Source organism: Mirounga leonina, unplaced genomic scaffold (assembly GCF_011800145.1).
Source record: "Mirounga leonina isolate KUSES-001 unplaced genomic scaffold, KU_Mleo_1.0 Mir_101664, whole genome shotgun sequence".
Taxonomy (NCBI): Eukaryota; Metazoa; Chordata; class Mammalia; order Carnivora; family Phocidae; genus Mirounga; species Mirounga leonina.
Genome location: NW_023270175.1, coordinates 1,768,029 through 1,789,435, shown reverse-complemented (window position 1 = coordinate 1,789,435; position 21,407 = coordinate 1,768,029). Strand labels below are relative to the sequence as shown.

The window sequence follows — 21,407 nt, the reverse complement described above, 5'->3', positions numbered from 1 at the left end:
TATCTATCTATCTATCTATCTATCTATCTATCTATCTATCTATCTATCTATCTCCTGGACTTACATCCGATGCATTATATAAGGTCCATGTGAGGGGACAAGAATGAGAATGGAGGTTTGGGTGAAAGAAAGTAATACAATAAAAGGAGGGACCTTATATGGACTAATGATAGTATTTTGCCATGAGGGTGTGATTAACTCAGCTCTCTACAGCTGAGTTCCAAACAACACACACACAAAATTTTTACATGCTACGAGAAGGGAGATGATAACACCAACCAGGGAAATCTGAGAAGTCTTTTGAAAAGAGATCAGATTTGAGCTGAGCTTTGAATGAAAGATAGAGCCTTGAGAGAGAGTTGTGGAAAAGAGGGGTATGTTCGGCAAGGGAATCACTTGGGTGAAGCCAGGTGGTGAGCGAGTACAGGATGGATTTTCAGTATCAGCAAGGAGACTCACGCCTGGCGTCTAGGGCAGCCAGGGGTGTTTTGTGGAAAATAAGCCTGCAAAGACAGGTGGGAGCTGAATGGTGAAAGGCTTTCAATGCCTGGTTAAGGAGTATGGATTTTGTTTTGAAAATAATAGGGAGTGATTTACAGTTTTTGAGCAGAAGAGCAATACGATCAGATCTAGGAAAATTACTGTCCAGCATGTTAGATTGGCAGCAATGTTTGGATGCAGACAGAACTCCAGAGGCTGTTGTTATCCAGGTGAGAGCTAATGAGGGACTGAGCTAGGCTTTTGTTATTGGTCCCTAAGGGGACCAGTAAGGGGAGTGTAGACATGGACTTGAGAAATTGACAGGGCCTGAGAAATAGAGTGGTGACTCATTGTTATAGAGGAGATAGTAAAAGTTTCAGGAGGTGGATAGAATCACTGAGAAAGGAGCAAGAGCCTTGGGGCCGAAGGGAAGGGGCCCGTGAAGAGGACTGAGATGATAAAAGACCAGAGGACCCATAGTGTCATGCGGGGAAAGCCAAGGAGATGGTTGCAGAAGGGAAAAGAGTGTTCAGCAAGGACAAGAGCCACAAAGAAGGTCTATGGGATTCGAATTTACTTTCCAGTTTCCTGGTGACTTTCGAGAGGATGCTTCCAAGAAGGAGGCACTGGTAGGCTCAGACTGCCAGGAATTGGGAAGACTGGTAAGAGAGGAAGTAGAGGCAGTGAGTGTTGTCTAGTCTACCAAGAAGTGTGTTCTGGAAAGACACAGTGGTGGAGTTTTATCCATGGTCGAGGAAGGCATTGCTGCCGGAGGTGTAATGGACGTTAATACTGTTTACAAGAGGTGCTGAAGACCTCCCTCATCCACGATGGCCTAGCACGTGGAATTTGCGAAGCTGCCAAAGCCTTAGACAAGCGCCAAGCCCATCTTTGTGTGCTTGCATCCAACTGTGATGAGCCTATGTATGTCAAGTTGGTGGAGGCCCTTTGTGCTGAACACCAAATCAACCTAACAAGGTTGATGACAACAAGAAACTAGGGGAATGGGTAGGCCTCTGTAAAATTAACAGAGAGGGAAAGCCCTGTAAAGTGGTTGGTTGCAGTTGTGTGGTGGTTAAGGACTATGGCAAAGAGTCTCAGGCAAAGGATGTCATCGAGGAATACTTCAAATGCAAGAAATGAACAAATAAACTTGGTTCTTGTTCCAAAAAAAAGACACAGTGGTGGAGAGATGGCGTTGGTCAGGGGGTGGGAGGAAAGATTTTTGTTTTACTTTTTGGCATCAGGCAGACAAGAGCATGTTTTGAAGACTGAAGGAAAGCAACCAGTTCCAGAAGATATAAGGGGGAGGAAGGGTAGTTACTAGAGTAGGGTAGGATAGGAGGGCTTCTGGTGAGCCCTGGTGCCATCTACCTGGCAATTGCTCATTGAAAGCAAGCTTTGCTCTACACCTTGATTCAAACGTTCCCCTAGTCATGCCCCTTCACTTCACCCTCGGGAGATCTTCCCTCTCCCATACGGCCTTACTAGAGCTCCCCCGCATTTGGCCCCCCCTTACTTTCTTTTCTTCTTCTGAGTTCCAGGGAATGGTTAAAACTGGACTAAACACACCTCTCTTTGTCAGTCAGCAAGTCAAGAGAAGCAATTAGCTGCTGGGTTCTCAGGCCAAAGGACCTGAAGCTCTCAAAGCCTTGAAGGGGAGAGAAAGCACTTGAAGGTTTGTTTACCACTCAGCCTGAGGGGACAGCAGTCACTATTCTTGGCTAGGACAGGCTTCACTGGAGACTTTATCTCTGCGGAATTCTCTGTTAACTTTTTCTGTGACATTGCTGGCGCCAGACCTAGAAGCTTTGAAAAACCTCATGAAACCAGAGGATGAAAAAAAAAAAAAAAGTGGTGATGGATGGAGAGGTAAGGGGCCATAGGGCCTGTTGCCCCGTTAACCTCCCAGACCAGGACCCTGGACTGGCCGGCAGCTTTTTAATCTCTTTTTCTACCCCAGGTCCTAAGGTTTGGCTAGTTTTGCTTCCCTCCCCGGTGTCCAACCTGGATTCCTCTCAGAAGGCTTTCCTGATTCATCCCTAGCTCTGCTTTCTCTGGGAAGCAGATCATAGCGTCAAGACATTGCTACTGTCACTAAGGGAACAGTTGGGCAGAGCACGATGTGACAAAAATGTAAATGACACTCTAGAGGTGGGGAAGGTAGAGTGAGCTGTGAGCACGTGAGCTGCCTGCTTCCCCCCTTACGCATGGCGTGGACTCTGCATTGGCTAAAGCCATCGCCCTTCGAATTGGGCGCTAGACCCAACTATAAGGTCTTCAGTCTTCAGTACGTGTGGCCTGGCATGGCTAACGGTGGATTTTTCTCCACACGTGAATCTCCAGGTTGTGCTCTCTGGCTCCCGATTTGTCCTGACGGCACGGACTCAAGTCCTCAGTGCTCTCCCTAATTCATAGCTACAGCTAGTTCAGACTTCTCGCTTTGAGCAAAGCCAGCTTTTCTAGTCAGTAATTTGTTTATCAGGAATTGCTAGCTCGCTTCTGGATCATTCTCCAGCCTGGACCCCAAGATCAGCGATGTCAACAAGGCTCTCACATCCTCCTATTGGACCTATCCCTCTCCCCCACCCCCATCTTCACCCCCAGTACTTCTGATGTCTGTGCCAGAGCCCAAGCCTGGAAAACCCCCACCACCTGCTTTGCTTGCTCCAGGTCCTGGGCTGCCAAAGTACTGTTTGAGGAAAGCTTCCTCGACAAAAGCATGTTCTCTAGTGTCAGCAGAGCTCCCAGGGCTGCTTGGCAGCCCTTCACACTTTTCTAACAATTGACTTTCTGCCACGTCCCCCATAGCATCTCCTCCCAGCCCTCTCCAGCTGAGCCTCAGCTACCCTCACTCTTAATGTAACCTCGCTTCCGACATTGATTGCAAAAATGGAGGTCCATTTGAAATGGACTTTCTCCACTTACCTCTCACCAAAACTTGGCCTGGGCCTTTTTTTTTTTTTTAATGCATCCTCCTCCACTCTCTCCTTTGGAGGAATAGAAGGCCCTCCTCTATTTCTAAGACAAACTTATCAACATCCTTTGGTTGGGTTCAGAGTCATATCCCTCCTGTCTTCCTCTGCCTTATGACATACTCATGTGTGTACATAACTCATCTTTCTGACTCAGACTGACATCTCCAGGGCAAGATCCATGGTATGTTTCTTTCTGAGTTCCCAACATGTAGTACCATGGCTGACACATAGTAAGCACTCAACAAATGTTTACTAAATTGGTAAGTTATGAGGGGACCACGTAGATTGACTTGGGTTCTTTGTCCTTGGTGCATCTACTTAATGGGTTACTAAGGGTGCCACTGGGCATCAGGAAAGATGAAGGGAAGAATCAGGAAGACTCGATGAGGTCCAGAACGAGGGTTTTTAGTGGAGTTACGTGACATGGTAGTGGGAATTTTTTTTTAACCTAGAATTGACCCATCACTTTATAAAGGGAGTAGAGGAAAGAGCACTAGACTGGGAGTAAGAAGGTCTGGCTGTGCTGCTCATGATCTGTGTGGCCATGGACAAGTTCATTAACCTCTGGGCCTCAATTACTTTCTCTAGTTCGAGGACAAGGCTATTATGAACATTAAATGGAGTTGTGAATGGGCAAACACTTTGAAATCTGAATCACCTCTCCACTGCAAGCTTGTAGCTCTTATTCTTTTATTTTTAAGATTTTATTTATTTGAGAGAAAGAGAGAGAACAAATGAGCAGCGGGGAGGGGCAGAGGGGGAGAGAGAGAGAGAAGCAGGCTCCAAGCTGAGCAGGGAGCCCAACGCGGGGCTCGATCCCAGGACCCTGGGATCATGACCTGAGCTGAAGGCAGATGCCCAACTGACTGAGCCACCCAGGCGCCCCTTGTAGCTCTTATTCTTGATGCCACTATGCTTCTGGAGCTTCTACTTTTCATCTGTACCACAGCGGCCATCACCACTATGGCCCGTCTTTCCTGTTGCACACAGCGCTAGATTTCACCTCAGCTTCTAATTAACCATCACATAAAAGGAAACGATACCAGGATTGTGGAACCCTCGCTCTCCAGACCCCCTTCCCATATCCTTTTTGGCTTGTACGTGTCTGTGTGGATGACTTTACTTGTCCTTAGGGACTACTGCATAGGTCGGGGAGAAGTAAATCATCCTAGCTTCTGGAATTCAAATCCATGGCTGGCTGAGAGGTATATGGTGGACTATGCCAGAATACCAGCAAGCCCTGCCATTTTAGCGGCCTCCTGTGCCTACGGGCCTGTATATTTGGGTTGGAATGTGTATCTCTTTATCTGCATGGGTGTGGATCTGAATCCTCCTCTGGTTCTAAATGAATACAGGGGTGTGGCTCTGCCAGAGAACCACTGAGACTATGTGAGTAAGTTGTTCTCCCTTCCATGCCCTTCCCTCCCCTTTCAGAGCTCCCTGAGCTCTTTGGCAAGGGTCCCAACAGGGAATTTCTTTGATCCTACCTTCCTTTTATTCTTCTGTTTAAAGAGCAGTAGTTGGTTACTCCATGTTCCCTCCAACTCCCAAACCTTGATGGCTGCTCATCAGAGACTTGGGGAAGCCAGCATTGATCCAGAAGCAATCAGCTCACATCAGCTCAGTATTGGGCCAAAGGTTGTGCAGTATATCAATGATGGGTAATTTATTGTGTCAGAGAAAAAGGCCACAAGTATTCCTTGTCTAATGGAATAGATACAGTGCAGCAAAAATTGCTGTCAAGTGAGTTCCTGGCAAGTCCTGTTTCACTTTGATTTTTCTAATAAAACCATGGCTATGTTTCTGCTAGAAATGCTAAAAGAAAAAGATCAGCTTCGGGTTATAATTAAACCATGTATTTTAAACCACATTTTAAAAAACTACAATAATAAGATGATAGTGCAGGTCCAATCATTTTTAAACTATAATTAGAATCCTGTGCTAGACAGTCAATTTGTCCCCACCTTTCTCAGCTTTAAATTCTGCTCTTCATTTCATTCAATTTTTATTTTACCTACTGAAACCTCCTCCTCGTGAGCCTCTTATTGATTTCAGAGCTTCCTGCCTTATAAACCTAGCAAATGGGCGTTTTCAAAAATTGTGAGTTTGGTTATTAGAGTTTTATTTTTCCCCCAAAGCAAAGCTTTGTCGATAGAATAAACCCTCAGCCCCTCTCACATACACTGTCTTAACTGATGCTCAAAGCAACCCAGGAAGTAGGTGGGGCATATAATAGTTCTATTTTGCTGATGAGAAAACTAAGGCCTAGAGATCAATTGGCTTTCTCAAGATCATCCAGCTAGAAAGTGAGAACGGGGAATAGAACCTAAACCTCAAGATTCTGTTTTAAACAGGAGGTTTTTCTGAGAAGCAATGACAACGTCAATCCAAGTTTACTAGAAGGCTTTCTTAAGAGCCCTGGGCCATCAAATCATACACAAGTTGCCTTCTAAATTCAAAGAAGGAAAACAAAATTATGGCAAAGTAAGGATTTCAAGTTTTTCCGACACATCTATCAGTTTTAGGTGAAATTCGTCCCAAGAAGAGCCATATTTATTTTCTCATGCAGTCCAGAAACTCAGTACATGCTTTGTAGTACACTGGGGCTCTTTGTATAGACTCTGTGCCCATTCAAAGGGGTGTGGGGGGCTCATTCAACTATCTGTAATGCTTACAGGAGTGGTTGTTCTTTTTTTTTTTTTTTTAATGGCTTGTTATTGGTCATAGTTATAGTTTTATTTGATTTTTGGTTCTTAGACTTCCCAGTTACGATATTGACACAAAAGTCTGGTCTGGTTTCTGATGTCGTTTTATGAGACCTGAAAATTCTTCATCAACTTATTTGCTTCTATCTAGCAGACATCGCTGCTTCATCCTATTTTAACAATTATTGGCATTCCCCGGGGGCAAGGGAAACTATAACACGTTTAAAGACAAAATTCTCCAATTTCTGCTTAGCACAATGATCATCAAATTAGTATCCTGTGCCTCTATTCCCTTTTCTGCTCCTAATTTAATATGCTAGCATTAAGGACTCATAGCACATCAGAATTTGTCTTCACGAGCCTAGTAAACTGTCCATAATCCACAGAGCAATTAAGGAGGCCATTTTAACTGTGGAACAATTTAAAAAGGAGGAGGAGGAGGAGGGGGACAAACAGGAGGAGGCGGGAAGAAATTAAAAAGATATCTCCCCGTTTTTTTAAAAAAAATTCTGGGAAGTGTCATACCTTGAACTGCCTTTTAGGACTTAATTTATTAATTCCATTGAGTTTCTGTTAAATGTTACCTGTTCCAGTGAGAAATTTGGGCCAATTGAGATCAGTTGTTCTGCTAGCAATGAAAATGACGGTATTTTCTGCCCAGAGTAGCTCTTGTTGCCCCTTTTCAAGGGGGTTTGGGATTCTACATTCAGAACATTATTCGATGCAGAGAGGCGATGTAGCTTGGTGGGAGCACAGGCTTTTGTATCACCAAAATTAGCTTCGCCATTGTCTGATGTGTAACCTCAAACAGGTTTCTTACCCTCTCTGTATTTGGATTTCAGTTTCCTCACCTGTAAAATAAGTCTAATACCCACCCATTGGGGCTATTAGAGAGATGGATTAGAGGAGATGGGATTTAGTAAGTACTTGGTAGAAAGAAGGTCATTATTATGTTTTAGAAGAGGTATGTTAGGGGAGCCTGGCTGGCTCAGTTGGTAGAGCTTGCAATTCTTGATCACAGGGTCATGAGTTCAAGCCCCATGTTGGGCATGGAACCTACTTAAAAAAATTTTTTTAAGTCATTCTTTTTTTTTTTTTTTAAGATTTTATTTATTTGACAGAGAGAGACACAGCGAGAGAGGGAACACAAGCAGGGGGAGTGGGAGAGGGAGAAGCAGGCTTCCCACTAAGCAGGGAGCCCAATGCAGGGCTCGATCCCAGGACCCTGAGATCACGACCTGAGCCCAAGGCAGATGCTTAACGACTGAGCCACCCAGGCGCCCCCCCAACAAATTTTTTTAATTAAAAAAAAAAGAGAAGAGAAATGTGAATGAACATGTAGAAGGGAGGGATGCAGAGTGTTGCCTAGTAAGAGTTAACTTTATCACTCTGGGAGGTGTCTTTCCGAACATTTCAACAAGCTCACAATAGCCACTGGAATGGGTGTGTGTGTGTCTTTGCAAACAAAACGTGTAGATGCATGTCTTCATGCCTGGGCTAGCCGCTTCAAACACTGATTATAGCTTAAGAACTAGAAAATAAATGTGTTTTCCTTTGAGTGTTGAGGGTGAGCCTCTGATACTGCTTCTTAGCTGTGGCAGATGCTAACCATTTGGGAGGTTCACACTTTGCTAGACACTGATGACTATTTATGTATGTAGGTAGGTCTGTATGTAGATGGACAGGTTGCTGGCCAACTGTGGGTGATGCTATCCTCATCAAGCTGAACCAGGGCTTCCTTGGCTACAAAATGGGTCTATCTGGATGATACGAGGCTTTGTCATACACTAGACCTATTCTTCGCCTACTGGTGTTCTTTCTCCCTTATTTACTTCTGCACACAATGCTAGCCCATTAGTGCTATTACTAGGAGAGTGGAGTGTAGGCCTCTGTGGAAGGCTATCCTACCTCCATATGTTGCAACAGAAGGAGCACAGAGTTGATTGGGAGGCCCTGATACCAGCTCTGCCACTGACCAACTGTATGACATTAGCAAGCCCAGTTGGCTAACTGCTATGCAGTTTGGTGCCCTCAGCCTACCACCCAGATGTATTGTGATCTTCCAAAGGAATGGTGAAAGGAGAAGCATCCGGAAGTGTCTTAAGTATTCTGCCCTTGGGGGTGTTAGCATTAGTTTCTTTCTTACCACATATTTCATGGCTAGGAGCGAGACTCCAACCGCTCAGGCCAGAATCTGATACGTTCTTGCATCTTGCATCTGATAAGTTCTTCCCATCTTGTTAAGATGGGAATTCAAGTTGGAACGTAAGTTCAAACCATCTAGTTCCTAGGCTGGAGGTCAGGGATCTCCGCTTCATTTTCCCCAAAGGCCACTCAGGGCTTTTCCAGGATAACAACAAAGTCTTTTCATCTAATTTTTCCCCTAGCTAATGAGACATGGGGGTGGCCTTCGCGAAGATTCCCAAGTGCACATTTAATTCTGTATTTCCGTTCATTCCATGGATGCACCTCAAAATAGAGTGTCTACTCCATAGCAGACACGGCATCTCTGGAGATACCATGGTAAAGGTGTCAACTGAGCACCCTGCCCTCTCAGACCTTCGGTCTAGTGAGAGCAACAGGTGCAGAATATCTCCCTACATGGTCCCCAGGTATCTTAATCCCCACTTCTCCAAAGGTGGACTCCTCATCTTCTACCCGAGACTCTTCTTCCCCTAGGCTTCCTCATGTCAGTGAGGAGATCCACTCAGTTGCCCGATCAAGAAACCTGGGAGTCATCCTTCACACCTCCCTCTGTCTAACCCACCAATTCCAACTAGCACTACAATGTATGGTTTTTACCCTCTGAAATCACTCTCAAATCTCTCTTTTCCCTGTCTTCACTGCCATGAACCTAGTCCAGGCCACCATTATTTCTCTTCAGGAAGTCACAGCCTCCTCACTGGGTTCCGTGTCTCTGGTCTTGCTGCCCCATCCTCTCCCTTCCTTTATATGTAGAGTTGATACTGTATGGACTTCGGTTAAGTTCCTTTCCCTTGCTGGGCATCAGCTTCTCCATCCTGAACGGGGTGAGTTCCTAAGTCTTGTGCAGCAATCTTTTCTGCGGTTCTGTGATCAGATGGTTCTCGATTGCACTCTGGGGTGGCTATCTAGACTTCCAACGAAGGTATTGCTGTGCCTGACTGCTGGCTTCTCAGTGTGCATATTCATTCATGCATTTCTCCTTTCATTCAGCATTTACTAAGCTCCCACTGTGTACTAGGCACTGTACTTAGTGCAGGTGATTCAGTAGGGGAATAAGAACATGACTTGTCCTCAAGGAGCTCAATCTGTTGGGGGGTATAGACACAAACAGGAGATCTAGCCCCTTCTGTGAGGTGGAAGTAATCATGGAAGGCTCCCTGGAGGAGCTGACATCTTTTTAATTTTTTAAAAATTTTTAAAAATATTTTTTAGAAAGAGAGAGCATGTGCAAGCAAGCGAGTGAGGGGGGTATGAAGGCTAGAGGGAGAGGGAAAGCGAGAATCTTAAGCAGGCTGCACACCCAGTGTGGGACTCAATGCAGGGCTCAATGCAGGGTTCGCTCTCATGACCCTGAGATCATGACCTGAATCGAAATCAAAAGTCAGACATTTAACCGACTGAGCCACCCAGGCACCCCTGGAGGAGCTGATATCTTGGAGCCTGAATGATAAATAGGAGCTAACTAGGAGAGCAGAGACATGTACAAAGGCCCTGGGACAGGATGCTAAAAGAAAGTAAAGCAAGATTGGAGGATGGCAGACCAATTGGGAGGCTATGGCAACACTCTAGGGGAGACATGAGGAAGACCTGGATGAAGACCATGGGGATAGAGAGAAATGGACAGGTTTGAGTTGCATTTTGGAGGTGGAATTGACAGTCCTTGCTGGTGGATTGGATGCAGAAGATGAGGGAAGAGAGGTCATGGAGAACCCTTGGGTTTCTGGTTTAGTCAACTTTGTGGATAGACTGTCATTTGCTGAGTTAGTTCCATTTACTCAAGAGGAAGGAGCTGGTTTCGGGAATGGGATTGAGGAGAAGATGATGAGTTAGGCTTTGGTCATGTCTAGTTTGGGATGGTATATCCAGGTGGAGAGGCCTGGTGAGCAATTAGTTATAAGGATCTGGTATACTGAGAAGAGCAATCGGGGCTGGAGGTTCAGACTGGGGAGTCATTAGCATGTAGAGGAAGTTCCTTTAGGAGAATGAGCAGACACTGAAGAGCTGAGTGCCCAGGAGAGCCAAGACACCAACACCAAGTAAGGGGGGCAGTGTTCTCATAGATGTGGGGTGCTGGCATACATGCTCATTCATTCCAGGGTACACATCCCTGCCCCAAAGAGAGTTTTTCAATGATATCTGTGCATCTCCCACTTAAACTTAAGAGAACAAACATTAAAAATACCCAGTCATGGGGCGCCTGGGTGGCTCGGTCATTAATTAAGCATCTGCCTTCGGCTCAGGTCATGATCCCAGGGTCCTGGGATTGAGTCCCACATCGGGCTCCCTGCTGGGCGGGAAGCCTGCTTCTCCCTCTCCCACTCCCCCTGCTTGTGTTCCGTCTCTCGCTCTCTCTCTCTCTCTGTCAAATAAATAAATAAAATCTTAAAAAAAAATACTCAATCATAACTTCCCATTTTACCATAAATGATACCTAAAGAGGGAAGGGAATGGATACTTTCATGCTACCGGCCAGGCGTTCATTAACTCACTTAAATGCCTACAATAACCCTACACCAGAGCTATTGTTTCTTTTTTTTTCATTTTTTTTTTTTTTAAGATTTTATTTATTTGCGAGAGAGAGAATGAGAGACAGAGAGCATGAGAGGGAGGAGGGTCAGAGGGAGAAGCAGACTCCCTGCTGAGCAGGGAGCCTTACGTGGGACTCCATCCCAGGACTCCGGGATCATGACCTGAGCCGAAGGCAGTCGCTTAACCAACTGAGCCACCCAGGCGCCCCAGAGCTATTGTTTCTCAGAGCTCTAGAGACTCAGTGGTTACGTCACTTGCCCAAGGTCACCTAGCTATTACATGGCAGTAAGGAGATTTGACTCCCGCTCTGTCTGACTCCAGATCCAGCACCACGATACCAGGTAACCACACTACACCGCCTCCTGCTATAGAGTTGGATCCTCAGGAAAGCCTGCACACGCTCCCTTTTCCCTTCTGCTTCATAAATATCATTTGCATCCCCTAGCTTAATGCTTTGCTCTCCATTAAAATACAAATCCCCTTGGGGAGAAGTAAAGCTCTAAGTTGTTGTCAGTCATTTATGCCTCAGTGGCAATGAGTTTCAGATTCTTCCATGGGTTTAATTTTAATTTGTTGGGAGAAGGACACTGGAAACTTCAGGAAGGGATAAAAAGACAGAAAGGGGGCTAATAAGGAAAAGCCAGCCCCCTCTCCGTTTCACACTAGTGCCTAGTCTGAGGCGTGTGCTTTTATGATTCTTCGAGGCTATTTCTGCGCCTGTGTACCACAACAGTCTCCCCTTCTCCACGGTTTTGCTTTCCGTGGTTTCGGTTACCGTGGTCAACCATGGTCCAGAAGCTACGTCACCGCGCCTACGTCGTTCCCCTCACACCATCTCATCACATAGGCATTTTACCACCTCACATCATCCCAAGAAGGGTGAGTCCAGAACAGTAAGATATTTTGAGAGAGAGAGACCACATTCACATTTTTTTTTACAGCAAATTGTTAATAGTTGCTCTGTTTTATTATTATTGTCAATCTTGTCCTGTGCCTGGTTTACAAATTAAACTTTATCATGTATGTGTGTAGAGGAAAAACGATAGTGTGTGTCTGTGTGTGTGTGTATATATATATATAGAGAGAGAGAGAGAGAGAGAGAGAGGTTTGGTACTATCTGCGGTTTCAGGCCACCACCAGGGGGGTGTGGAACACATACCCACGAATAAGGAGGGACTACTGTCTTTCATATGCAGACCCATTACCGGGTCTGTTACCTCAGTGATGTGGGGCTGGAGCTGTGGGTGTGGTCTGATCTAAGGTGACCCAAGACCGCATGCTAGCCCCAATGCCCTGTGGTCAGCAGGAAGCAGGTAGCCTGCGCGTCAGTCAGGCACTGCCGTTCCTGGCCTCAGGCACAAGTCCCAGCTCAGTCTCTGGAGAATTCGACCCTGCTGCGCATATTTAAAATCCCTAGCAGATGGAGGCAGGAGAGCTTGTTGGAAAGACTGGGTGGAGTCCCTTCTGCCCTGTCTGGGTCTATTTGCCAAAATAAATGACATGTATGAGGGCAGGGCATTGGTCCAAGCCCATTGAAATTCTGCTATAGCAGGTCCCAACAGTGCTGGTGTTTCAGATTGGCTCTGGGAAATGATCAGAGTTAGGAAGAGAGAAATGATGTGTGAGCATCTGGCTGCCGCAGCCTACTGATGGGGACAGTCCCAGGGGCGGGCCCGGGGTAAGGGGGGCAGGCTCAAGGACCCCCTAGGACATCTGCCACTGGCGAACAGGGAAAGGGCCCCACACTGGCAGCCGGCGGTCTGGTTGGAGTCCCACGCTGTTCTCCTCACTAGCTATGGGACCCAAACAAGTCCTTCCCCTTCTCTCGGCCTCTTTTCTCTTCCCCCCATGTATAAAATAGAACCTAGATGAAATGGTCTCCGAGGGCCCTTTCTGCCCGAACATTCTGTGACTTCTCTGACACGGGTTTGATTTCTTTTTATTTGTAGTGAGAGAGGCCCACCCACCCACCTGCTTATCTGCAGCTGCTGTGTTCTCACGCTGACCTCTGCTGGCCATTATGAAAGGTGCCACCGAGCGCTTCTTCTTCGGAGGACCAAATTAAAAAAAAAAAAAGGCAGTTCATCATTGATTTAGGGTTAAGCTTCCTCAGTAGAGTGGGCACAGGGACAGGAACCCCGTGCGTTGGAGACGAGCGAAAAGGAACATCCAGCTGGAAACACAGAGCAAGCATATCTATGACATATCAAATGTGTCCCTCCCTTCTTCCCGTTGTGGTCTTCAGCTGCTGGCCGTGCTCTGCACCGCTGTATGATGGATGGTACCGCAGGGGGGAGGAAGAGTCCTCGTCTCGGATCCTATGATCCAGAAGGGCCTGGCGCCCCACTGAGGAGGCAGTTCTAGGCTAGTGGTACCTCAGGGGCCTCCAGACATCCCGCAGGCCCCGCTTCTGGCCCTTAGCTGGGTCTGAGAGCTTTCCAGCCGGGGCCAGCCCAGAGGCTATACCTGGAGGTACGCGTGCCCCCGAGGGGGGCCATTTCAGAAGGCCCTTTGGAAAAAGAACTAGAATCCAAAGAATCCACGAGTCCTTTAAGAGACTCACTTTAAGCTCTCTGTGGCAAATTCAGCATGGCCGGCCAGCCGAGAGAAAGGGAGCAGGCCAGGGAATCCTGCCTTTTCTCGATGGAATCAGATTTCCTGTTAAGTCCAACCTTAGAATCACCACACTCCTATGTCTCCTTGGTTACTCTTGCTGAGCGTGTGCTCACAGGGGCAAGAGACCAGAGTTGGACTGTGCCAGCCAGGCCCTGCTCAGGCCCCAGTGATGCAAGCAAGATGGGAACTGGGCCACACCACAATCTGCTCTCTCAGTCCAATGGTTTATCGTGCTCTCCACCTCCCATCCCTTGATGTGAGAAAGCTTTGGGCAGGCCTCAGATTTGGGTCAAGCACTCAGTGCCCTGCTTGCATCCTCTCTGCTAGTAATAACCCGGCCTCAGCAAGCCCATCCTGGGCCCCATCCTGGGCCCCATCCTCCCACCAACCAGTCCCCTCCATCCCCAACAGCTGGTTCTTATCTGTCTCCCTTGTTCCAGCCTCAGGCAGGCTGGAATTTCAGCCCTGAAATGCTGCCTTCCTCCCATTCGTCCCCTGTCCCCAAACCTCTGAGGGTTCCCTATGCACTCCTCCATCAAGTCTTCAACTTTCCTTCTTTGCTTTCCAGGCCCGCCTCAGTTGGGGCCCCCTCAGCCTTTCCAGTGTGGGCCATGACTCCCCCAAGCCATGGACAGAACGTAAGCATTTCACAAACCCTCCATGGCCAACCCTTTCTTTGTGCTCCTGGACCACTTAGGCTCTGTTTTAGACCCGTACTGTTTGCTGTGGTTTTGTGGACATTAGTCTTGAAAGCTAGGCCTACTTTTTGGACTTCTTTGTTAATTTCTTTGTTAATCCTCAACCCGCCAGCATTATTTAAGTATTGGTATTGGTCTTTTTCTTTATATATATACTTACAAGAGTAATAAATAACAATCATTATAAACAAAATTCCAACAGTGGGAGGTAAGAGCATAAAAAGTGAAAGTTCTCATCCCACTCCATCGTTCCCAGAAATAAGCCATTAAGCACTCTGCAGCCTAGCACCCTTTAGAAGTTATATGTTGGGTGCTGGGGAAGGTTGAGTGGTGGGTGGTACCCCCAGAAAATTGCATCTCCTTAGGAAGAACATCTTTGTACTTCTTTGGATGAATTATTGGTCTTCATGGGCCTAATTGACACTGGAAACTTTACTCCAAAGGCCCCGCACAGCTGGTAGCCACTTGCCCAGTACGTGACTCTAACCACTACCTAAAGCATCTGTCCTGTTTCCAGCCTTTTAAAAGGTAATCCTTGAAGGTGAATACTAAAGAGCATGTCTAATGGGCTTTCCTGAGTTTTTCGCAGATCTGTAGGAAATTGCAGACAGTCAGTAAAAGGGCCAAGAGGTGGAGATGGGAAACGTTCATGAAAATAGGCTCTCTACCTGGTATGGCGTGGTGTTCTCTGAGAGGTAATGCACATTACTAATGGTTTTCATCTTTCTGCCAAGAATATTCAGTACCTACTGGGATTTGTTCTAAATGATAGACTAGCCCGCCTGTGTTGCACCCACTGGGGTTAATTCTCTATCTCCGTCAGCTTTGAAATGTCAGCCTGAACTCTCAGACTTAACTGTTGCAGACACTTTATAACTAACACATTCAAAATCCTCAAGCTGCTCCCTCTTGCTATCATAATTGATACTTAATGGATAGTCTCAGGCTTCTTGAATTTTACACATTCAACACTCTACAGATGGTGGGTTGAAGGGAAAGAGGGAGAAAGAGAGAAGGAACAAATAAACAGTGTGTGTGTGTGTGTGTGTGTGTGTGTGTGTGTGTGTTCCCTGTAAGCATCTGTTTCCAGTTGCAGTGATGGGGCCCTGGGATCTGCAAACAAAGATGAGCTTTCGCAGGTTGGTCAGCCTATGGGTTTCTGGGTTTTCCCCTCTCTGGATCTTTTTCCCTTCTCTGGAACCCCCACCCCCACCCCGAGGCAATGTTCTTTAGGCCTAGCCATTTCTGGACTTCACTGCAAGTATGGGATTGGCCATTTGAATGTGAGTTATAAAATGTCACAATGCTCTCCAGCATTCTGTTCTTTCACTATTTTGACAATCTGATAGATGGCCTGGCATTAACTAGGAAGAGGACAATATTATCCCGCCTGAATAACTAATCTCCTAAGAAGTACAAAGTTGAAGGATCTTGGTGCACATGAATCTTATTAAATGTGCTTATAAAATATGTTCTATCCAAATAAGCTTAGCAGCCCCGAAAATAGCCTTTTCTGATCTGTGTCTGGAACTTTGGCATGCTTCACAGATCTCTAAGCCAAAATTATTTAGTGAAGTGATGACAGTGTTCTCTGTGCATGGGAAAATGGAAGTGTTGATGTTGAGTCCTCTATTGGCCTAATTGCACCCCTTCTCTCCATCTTAGGGGCGACCGGGACCAATCGGAATTCAAGGTCCAACAGGTCCACAAGGATTTGCCGGCCCTAGTGGTTTAGCAGGGTTGAAAGGAGAAAGAGGCTCCCCAGGCCCCCTGGGACCATATGGACCAAAAGGAGATAAGGTAAAAACACCAGAGCTTGGTTTCTCTTTGACTAATGGACCACACATATGAAGGTGAAAGGTTCTAAATCTCAGTTCTGTTTGTTTATGGAAATAATGCTAATCTTGAGTCCCTTGGTGCCAGGCTACAGACTTAAATAAGAAACAGGCTGGACGATATGCTGCTAATGGATCAACCCATTTCTAGAGACACCCTCATGGAAAGCAAGCCATAAAGCACATGTGTTGGCTACTTGCTGGGCAAGTGGGCTTGCTGGGCTGGGATTTCAGGTGGGTTCGAGGTGGGCATGGGTCAGAAGTTCAATCAGCTGGGCAGGAGAGGTCAGGAATCCAAGCAAGGAGACTGGGAAGCAAAGTGTCAGAATGCTAGGAAGCAGTCTGGGCCACGAAGGTAGGGAAAGAGATGCAAGAAAGGAGATTGATCATGTCATGGTAGCTGGCTGAGCTTAGCAGCTTAGTTTATGTTCCCTGCAGATTTTAATCACTTCCTATTCACCCCACTGTTAAGGGAGGGATTCCCACCCTAGGGTTCTGGGGATGGCAGAAGACATGACCCCTGACCTCAGATGGAAGAGATTGACATCAGGTTTATTAGTCACCTATACTCACAGCAGGGCCACATGGTGTGTGAGGGGAGGTGCACTCTGGAACAGACCAAACCAGAAGGGGCTGTGAGAGGTAGCCTTTGTAGTGTCAAAAGGGTGAGGTGCCCTTTGGTTCCCATGGGAGGATGTGGTTGGCTTGTTTGAATAATTTAATGAGCCATCAGGGACTGAAACCCACAACTCAGGGATAAGCAGGAACTGCTCCTGCTCTGTTTGATAAGGAGGGCCATTTCCCTAGGAGACCTTATCTATGGGAGCAGAGAAGACAGGGGAACTTGGGGCTAGGCCTTTAGAGGCCCTCCCAGTTTTCCCAGATGTCAAAGCAGCATGTAATATTGAGCTATTATTTTTGGTCTGGCACCATATTGCTCAAGATAAAAACTGGCCTCAGAACACAAACATATTTAAGACCTTGGGTAGAGGCAAGTGATCACTCGGACCTGGAGTAGGGAGCAAGGTGACACAATGTGGAGAGGGAGGTGCACAGCACTTCTTAGGTCATGAATCATGTGAAAGAACCCACTGAATCTAGTGGAGATCAGTTAGATTGTGTCTTACACCTTCCTCTTCCTACTCCTTGTTTTAGGGTCCCATGGGAGTTCCTGGCTTTCTCGGCATCAATGGGATTCCGGTGAGTATGTCCCCAGAGGCATTTTTCAACACCACTTCTAGGTCGTACCTCACGGCACACTCACCATAAGAAAATTAAGGAAAAAAAGCCAGCTGGGACATGTGCGGGCATGACTGTCAATACGTTAGCCAAAAAGAATTAGGTCTTGTGGGTCAAGGGGAGCTTTAACCGGAGATGATGTGTGGAGACACACATCAGAGTGCATGCATACTCATCATAAGAAAATTAAGGAAAAAAAGAATATTTAGAGGATACATAAAATTAGGCAGAAAAATACTTAGTGTTATCTCAATACATTTCGTTCCAGTGATTTGTTCTCTTCAGTCTTATCTCATTCCAGAGTGAATTTCCCTTTAGTTTTTACAGAGCGACTATTCCAAAGATTGCACAGAGACAGCCCCTTCCCTTTATCCTGAGGACCTGGTTTTGCTGGAGATAAGTGAGGAATTTGGAGCTTACAGACCTCTCCTTTTCCCATTTTACCTGGTCCAACCCTTTGGTTGCTCCGTTTTCACCCTGTATCCTTATTTACACCACCACTGGAGAGTCCATGATTAACATTTTGCCAGCCTTTAATATACAGTATTTGCAACTTGCTGCTGTCATTTTTTAGTTCTACCTTTTGGCACGTGTCTAGATATCTAATCTGTAGCCTGGGCTGTGTTTGTCTATAGCAATGGTTTTCAGCCTTCTTTCAGAGAAGACCCAAAGGTTGTGTGGAAGGAAGCTCAGTGTACGAATCAGGGAAAAGTGGAGCTTCTTTGTTTGAGGGAGGTTTTAGAGCCTGCTTTTATCCTTCCAACAACCTCGAAGGGTTTCTTCTGAACCATATCTAAGAACAGTTTGGCAAATCCTGGACTTAACAGCTTCTTGCGTTATACTGTGTTATCATCTCGTATCAAGGAAAGGGGCTTAAACCTCCTTGTGCCAGTCTGTAGGTATTTCTCGTGCACTCACTAGATGCTGTCTCTCTACTACGGGGATACAGAAAAAGCGTATGGATCTACCCTCAAAGATATTATCATCTGGGGGCACCTGGGTGGCTCAGCCGGTTGAGCGTCTGCTTTCGGCTCAGGTCATGATCCCGGGGTCCTGGGATCAAGCCCCACATCAGGCTCCCTGCTCAGTGGGAAGCCCGCTTCTCCCTCTCCCTGCTTGTCTGCTCTCTCTCTCTCTCAAATAAATAAAATATTTTAAAAAGATATTATCATCTGATCCATTTTCTTTCCAGCTCTAGTATACAGTTGTGGAGTTGGAGGACAGAGTCTTGTTTCCTTATATTTGTTATCTGTATCAACAAATCGGCCATCAGAATTCTGCATTTTATCCAACTGCGGAGTCTGCAAAATGCCCAGAAATGGGCCAGCAGGGACATAAGTGGATGGGGTTAGCTGTCCTTTCATGACATCCTCTGGCATTTTCCCCTGGCTGTCTTCCTATCGGCACTTTATCCAGAGTCTCCGCTCGGATTGTATGTCTTCTGGGAGCCAGCGGGTAAGGAAAACGAGAAAGCTGGAAAGCGCCTCTTCCATTCCTCCTTTGGAGCTGAGTGGGGGATTTGGAGCTTACAGCAGCACTGGGCTCTTCCTCCTGCAGTCTCTTTTTAATGGGGGCTGGAAGGAAGCGAATCCTGTGACACAGAGGCTGATTTCAATTCTGAACTGGGACATGCCCCAGAGTCCAGCTGGATACTTCTCTCTCCAGCGTGTGGCCAGGAGAGTGCTAGGGCTTGCAGGAATTGCTCACTTCTCTCTGGGGCTTCATTGCTTGGGAGAATGAGGTACAGGTGTCCAGATTCTTCCAAATGAATGCACTGCTCCCGATAGAAGTCCCCACTCCCTTGGCCCTTCTCTTGACCAAAGGTTGTCTATGTTTGCTTTTGACCATTGATTGCTTTAGCTTCTGGCTCCAAGACTCTCTTACTCCGTGAAATTATTCTCCCTTGTTCCTTCCCTCTCTTCCAGGGGTTCAAGATGTATTTATTGGGCACCTTCTGTTTGCTGCTTACCTCTCCCTTCCATCTCTAATCTCCTAGGAGTCCTCGGTGTCTGTTCCATGCACTCTAGCTCCTTATTACATGTGGCCCATGGTATTTATTAGTTGTCTTGTGTGATGGTCTTATCTAGCTTCCTTGAAAGTGCAGAGTACCTCTTCTGCTCCACTCGGAGGCCTCAGAGACCCCAGAGCTGAATTCACCACATACTAGAACGTTAGAAATATCTGTGGGACTGGCTCCAACCCCTAGTGCCCACATAAGCAACAGTTGTCAGACTGGCAGGACTCCCTCAGACACAGGAAGGCATAGACACCCTTGGCCGAGCCAGACTAATTATTTCGCTCTACTTTCATCAGCTGAAACCAACAGCTTTCCCAACACATCTTACTAAACTGGATGACTGCACAAATCTGATTCCCCACTTAATACTGGCTGATCGCTAACATATGTGTCACTGGTTTTGGTCCCAAAACTCCATTGTTGCTGCCATGTAGGTAGTTTCAACATGAGTGAGCAAGTAATCATTTTACGATCATCCAAGTCTGTGCATCAAGGGGCACAGCAACCAGTTGGGAGAATGAACAAACACACATTCATCAAGATAGTCAACATTTGACTAACATCAACTCGGGGCGGTAGGCTTGTGGTTTTTCATGATATCACAGCTGTGCATTGGAGCTGTTGGCACCCACAAGAAATGTGTGTTTATCAACTGTTTTCAGTTCACATAAGGTTGGGAGCAGAAGTTTTCAAGTTGTCCTTTGCAATGTATGTTTAGCTTTTCTCCTGGAGTTAATCTCAAACATTTCCCTTCCTAGAGACTCGTAACTGAACACACCAGATTTATATCTTCGGAGTGAGCACAAACCACTCACCAAACGGAAACTTTTCCCTTTGAAATCTGGGTTCTCAGGAACATTGCTTTTCTGGATTACAGCACATCTTCTTATCCTGTGTGTTTGGCACCTTGCGGTTGTATAGAATCATGGTCTCCTCCCTCAAAGAGCTACGTTCCCCTTGAAAACTGACACACACATATGTAAAATCATTAGCTAACACCAGAAGGGGCCCATTGCCTGAAATGCTGTGGTACTACTGAGAGAATTCAAAGGAGATAGAACTTCAGCCCGGTGGCATACCCTTGCCGACTTGCCTGGGAGAAGTAGACTTCCTGTTCATTGAGCTCCTATGTAGTAAACTTAGCCTCATTTAATTGTAGCCATAAACTGTTCATTTCATTCTGATGTTGACAACAACCCTAGGAGGTAGTATTGTTCATCTCCATTTTTTATGGATGAAGAAACTGAGGCTCAAGCTGGGGAGAGGCAAAGCTGGGATTGGAACACAAGTCTGGCTGACTCAGAATATGCTTTAGCTGTCACCTCAGCTGAACAAGACAAGGCTGACAGGTCTAAGTCAAATGCCAGAGGTTAATTCCAGAGAATTCAGCTAAGGGGGGGAAAGAGTGAACAGGTGCTGCCTGGAATCCTGCAGGTAGAAGGTATTAGGAATTCAGGCAAGGGGCGCCTGGGTGGCTCAGTCAATGGAGCGTCTGACTCTTGATTTCAGCTCAGGTCATGATCTCAGGGTCGTGATATGGGGCCCCACGTCGGGCTCCGCACTCAGCGCAGAATCTGCTTGAGATTCTCTCTCTTCCTCTGCCCCTCTCCCCCCGTCGTGCTCGCTCTCTAAAATAAATAATTTTTTTTTAAAAAAAGGAATTCAGGCAAGAAAACCACAGGATTGGGGCCCAAGTTAAAAAAAACCGTAGATACCAAGGGGTAAGAAGTCAGGAAGAGTTTTGATGTCAAACACAACCAAGTCTCAAGGAGTAAGGTGGGTCTCTAGGACTGAGCCAACCTATTGTCTTTGCCTTAACTCATCCCTGTTACCCAGCTGAGCGATGACCCCTAGCACGTTTGGCTGGGATATTTTATTTTATTTTATTTTATTTTATTTTATTTTATTTTATTTTATTTTATTTTATTTATTTATTTTTAAAGATTTTATTTATTTATTTGACAGAGAGAGACACAGCGAGAGAGGGAACAGAAGCAGGGGGAGTAGGAGAGGGAGAAGCAGGCTTCCCGTCGAGGAGGGAGCCCGATGCGGGGCTCGATCCCAGGACCCTAGGATCATGACCTGAGCCGAAAGCAGACGCTTAA

At 46.3% G+C, this 21,407-nt stretch overlaps 1 protein-coding gene and 1 pseudogene across 1 annotated transcript in view; both read left to right on the top strand.

Moving 5' to 3' along the window:
* The window catches only part of COL4A6 (collagen type IV alpha 6 chain), a 273,873-nt gene that overhangs the window by 196,762 nt on the left and 55,704 nt on the right, over positions 1 to 21,407 (top strand). The window contains exons 4-5 of the mRNA XM_035006974.1: positions 15,877 to 16,011; positions 17,202 to 17,246. Of these exons, the coding sequence (XP_034862865.1) occupies positions 15,877 to 16,011; positions 17,202 to 17,246 (180 nt within the window). The remainder of the gene's footprint in view (positions 1 to 15,876; positions 16,012 to 17,201; positions 17,247 to 21,407) is intronic.
* LOC118011977 lies at positions 1,227 to 1,648 on the top strand (annotated as a pseudogene).